This window comes from Athene cunicularia (genome assembly GCF_003259725.1).
Source record: "Athene cunicularia isolate RWA chromosome 27 unlocalized genomic scaffold, athCun1 chr27_part1, whole genome shotgun sequence".
Taxonomy (NCBI): Eukaryota; Metazoa; Chordata; class Aves; order Strigiformes; family Strigidae; genus Athene; species Athene cunicularia.
The window spans coordinates 3,392,146-3,396,481 of NW_020799138.1; the positions used below are offsets into that span (position 1 = coordinate 3,392,146).

A 4,336-nucleotide genomic window follows, 5' to 3' on the forward strand; every position below is an offset into this window, starting at 1 on the left:
CGCGCCGTGGGGATAGCGTGTGTGGTGCTCTCCATCCTCCCCCCTCCCCAGGTCCCCGTCCCCAGCGTCCCCCCTGCCGTTAGTCTTGCTGCTCGTTCATCTCCATGTCCGACACCAGGATGTTCTTCTCGGCGGATTCGCTGGGGTTGGAGGTGGTGCGGCTGTAGCGGGCGCTCTCGAAGGCGCCGCGCTCCGCGCTCCGCCGACGCCTGTACAGGTAGACGGCGATGCCCAGCATGGCGCACAGCGCCAGTGCCGACAGCACCACCACCGCGATGGCCGTCGTGTTCTCGGGCAGAGCTGTGGGGAGGAGAAAAGGCCGGTGAAAGGCAGCCTGCCATCCCCCACCATCACCCTTTGGCGGGTGGGTCTCCAGCAGACAGAGGGGGGGTGTCTGGGGCACGGTGGGTCAGAGCAGGACAGGACCGGAGCCTGCTTTGGTCTGCTGGGGACATCCTGCCCATGGCAGAGCTTCTGGGGCTGGGCAGCCTCTCTGGGTCACTCCTGGTGTGTGTGAACACCTGGCAGCTGCCTGGGCCGGATCTCTGGGATCCCATCAGCAGATGCGGTGTCCATCCCCCAGCGCCGGCAGGGGCAGGAGAGCCCAGCAAGGGGCTGGCCGGACACGCTCCTCCTTGGAGGGATGGCTCTGGCTGCTGGGGAGGCCCAACCCAGGGCCCAAGCCATCTGGAAACATGATTTCCCACCCACAAACACCATTTCTTTGGTTATTAATACAAGCCAGGCTGCAGCACGGCCTCCCAGCACCAGGTCCTGGTCCTGGTACTGTGCCCAGGCTGACGGTGCCACTCACCTGCCCTGGAAAAGCTGCTCTCCTCCACTGCAACGGCAACACAGACAGATGAGTGCGCGGCCACCGCTCCCTCCCCTCGTCCCAGTGCCAGCACCCCCAGCCCCACATCCTCTGCTGCTCCCAGCGCTGCACCACGTGGATGCTGGGAGATGCTCAGCTGTGGGGTCCTCTGGTTCTGCTCCACCACAGCCCCCCACGGCCTCACCCTGCCCCAGGGTGCTGACCCAGTCACTGAGACATGCACAGCCCACCACTGAGCCCAGTCGGACCTACAGACCCCAGCACTGGCCCCTACAACCCCCATAACACTTGAACTGCCCAAAACGTGTGGCTGATGCTGCCAGCATGACACAGCTCTGCTCTGCAGCACCCTGTCCAGACCCCCAGCTCACCCCAGATCAGCCCAGGAGCCTCAGGCAGGATGGGGGGCCCCTACCTCGGGGGATCTTGCAGATGACCCCCATGGTGACGTTGGTGCAGGAGCCCAGGCGCCAGACGCCGTTGCTGCTCTGGATCCAGTAGCAGCTGTTCTGGCTGAGCATGCTGGGCCCTGTGTCGTGCTGGCCCCAGTTGGAGTAGTTCACGGCGGTGTTGTCATGCCAAACCAAGGTGCCGCCTGGGAAATGGAAGAATTAGGTCTGGGGAGGCTGAAGGGGACGCCCCATCTTTGCCCCAGTGCAGAAAGCACAGGGAGGTGTGGTGGAGAGGAACCAGGGCCTGCAGACCACCTTCCTGAACCTTGGAGGAGGCTCTGGGCTTCAAAGCCACCACTCCCACCCCACCAAGCCAGAGGAGGACACACATGGCACATCCAGCACGGCCTGAGGCACTGGGGCTCCTGGTCACACCATGGCATGAGCCCCCCACACTGGTGCCACCACCAAGGGCTTCCTCTGCTCACCACAGACCTGGGGGGAATTCATGGCAGTGCCAGCGGGAATATCTAAAAACCTCACTCCTTCCTCATACCTTTGGGGTTGAAGGTCATGCCCAGCCAAGCACCCTTGGACGGGCCCTCGTACGCCTGGAGATGTTCCCACACAAAGACGTTCTCCATCTCGTCCTGGATGGACAGTACCGTGCCGCCGACTGCGGAGGAAAGTGTCAGCGAAGAGCCCAGAGCTCAGAGGAGGGAACAAAGCTGAGGAACCACCCGTGAACCACGTGGTAGCTGGGGAACCCCAACATGTAACAGCACGGAGATGATGCCTGACCAAGGCTGGACAGGGGGGCAGGGACAGGGGTCCCATTCAAGGCTGCTCTGCTGCACCCACAGGCAACCTGGGGACCCCACCCTCTTCCATTTCTCAGGGCACATCACCCCCCTCTGCCACCACAGCCCCCCCTGTACCTTTCTGGCACCTCCTCATGGCATCCTTCTGCCCCAGGGTGATCTCCATGTGGAAGGTGTAGCAGTGGTCCCGGAAGGGAATCCAGGACGAGTCCTCCAGTGATTTGGGACAGCTGCCGCTGTAGCTCCACTTGTGTGTGCGGGGGGCACCTGGGTGGGCACACAGTGTATTGGGGGTGGGTGGAGGGGCACAGGGTGTCGGGGTCCCACAGCACATTGAGGCACCCAGCCCTGCAAGGACGTGCACAGAGCTCCAGAAGGACCCCGGTGGGAAGCCACCTCCAACCCCTGGTTGCTCCCCACCTGGTCCACCCCACACCAAGCCCCCGTGCCGCCCCCCTCCCTGGGGCAGCACCTGCTCGGAGCTGGCAGATGCCCCCCTGCAGCTTGGTGTCGCAGCCGGCCGTGCGCCAGGTCCCGTCCGCGTCCATGTAGGAGCAGCCGGCAACCTGCTGGGGCTCCCCGTCCTGCCAGTTGGTGTAGAAGAGGTTCTCCTCCGTCAGCCATGAGTAGCTCCGGCCTCCCTGGAGAACCAACAGGAGGAGAAGCTGAGGGGTGCTGCCGTGACCCCCCTGCGGACTCCCGCCCCAGGTGCCTGCCCCCTTTCCTCACCTCGTCGTTGGCCAACCCGATCCAGAGCGGAGCGCGCAGGCTGCTGACAGCCTGGGTGAGGAAAGCCTGGCTGTAGGGGTCAGGGATGGTGGCCAGGGTGGCGTTGAGGGTCTCGCAGAGCAGCAGTGCCTCGTGCCACCTGAGGGGTTTCTGCAGGATGCGGTAAGTGCTGTTGTGGTAAAAGAGGGTGCCGGTGGGCGAGGGGGGGTACGGCGTCCGCGCAGGGCTCAGGGATGGGTCTGGAGGAGCAAAGAGACACGGTCAGAGGGCACAGAGGATGCTCCTGCTTCCCAGAGGTGGTTACCCCCCCATTCATCCCCCCCCACAAGCCGGGGTGTCCCTGGGAGGGCATAGAGGCCATGTCCCCAGAGATGCCAGGCACCCCCCCCTCCCCGAGTCAAGCCTGTCTCCCCAAGCTCCTCCAGCACCCCAAGCTCCCCCCAAGCTGAGCCCACTTCCCCGAGCTCCCCCCAGCTACAGCCCCACCAGGGCACCAGGGGTTGGTGGCAGGTCCCCAGCGAGCTGGGGGTGTCCCCCTCGTCCCCCCCCCTACCTATGCTCCGCTGGCAGATGTAGCCATGCTTCTCCTCCAGACAGCTCCGGTCATCCCAGCGCCCCGTGAAGTGGGGGGGTGAGCCGTGCCACACCACCACGCAGTTGGTCTGCACAGCCAAGCCACAAGGTCAGCATTGCCAGCCCACTCCCACGGACACTGCCCCCCCCATGCCAGGGACCCCCACCCTGCATGGCCAGATCCTGCTCTGCCCTCGGAGAGCCACTCCAGCGCGCTAAAACCTCCCACCCTCATGGTGGGACACGGGGCTGAGACCTTCCCAGGGATGGGGGATGCTCGGGGTCTCACCCACCGGCTTGTCGCGGGGGCTGGAGGCACTGCAGCCCGAGGGCTCGCCGGGCGCCCAGCTCACGTGCCGCAGCGGCTCGCCCTCCACCCACTGGAACTCCCTCTGGGCATCGTGGAGGCCGATCCAGAGGTCGAAGGAGATGTTGGGGAGCATGGACGTGACGAAAGCTGCAAGCCAAGAGTGCGGCGCTGAGGACCAGCCCCGGCCAGTCCCTAGCCAGCGGGGCCGGTGGGGGCCAGGGGCACCTACCCTGCTCCAGGGGGCTGGCGATGGTGGCCAGGACAGCGCCCTGGCTCTCGCACGCCTGCTTCGCCTCTGGCCACTTCACTATCTCGGCTTTGTCGTGGCCGTTGAAGATGAAACACTGCACAGGCGGGGGCACAAAGTGGGTCAGGGAATGTAGTTGCCTCCTCACCCACCCTCTGCAGCCCCATTCTGCCTCAATGGTCCTTCTCCCCTTTGCACCCTCACGCCTGCTGGCCCCCCAACCTCTCCTGCACCCCCACTCCACAGTGCGCCCGTCTCAGAATCCCAAAATCACTCAGGTTGGAAAAGCCCTTCAGGATCATCGAGTCCAACCCTCAGCCCGACTCCACAAAGTTCCCTACCCCACATCCCCCACAGCTCTTCCCAACAGCCCTTAAACCCCCCCAGGGATGGGGACTCCCCCCTCCCTGGGCAGCCTGTTCCACTCTC

At 64.8% G+C, this 4,336-nt stretch overlaps 1 protein-coding gene across 1 annotated transcript in view; it reads right to left on the bottom strand.

Annotated features, from left to right (window-relative positions):
• Positions 1-10: 10 nt before the first annotated feature.
• MRC2 (mannose receptor C type 2) overlaps positions 11-4,336 on the bottom strand; it is an 18,942-nt gene continuing 14,616 nt past the window's right edge. Inside the window, 10 exon segments of the mRNA XM_026864616.1 lie at positions 11-300; positions 815-841; positions 1,251-1,430; positions 1,784-1,903; positions 2,166-2,315; positions 2,521-2,689; positions 2,778-3,016; positions 3,331-3,439; positions 3,644-3,807; positions 3,890-4,004. Of these exon segments, the coding sequence (XP_026720417.1) occupies positions 80-300; positions 815-841; positions 1,251-1,430; positions 1,784-1,903; positions 2,166-2,315; positions 2,521-2,689; positions 2,778-3,016; positions 3,331-3,439; positions 3,644-3,807; positions 3,890-4,004 (1,494 nt within the window). The 3' untranslated portion in view covers positions 11-79.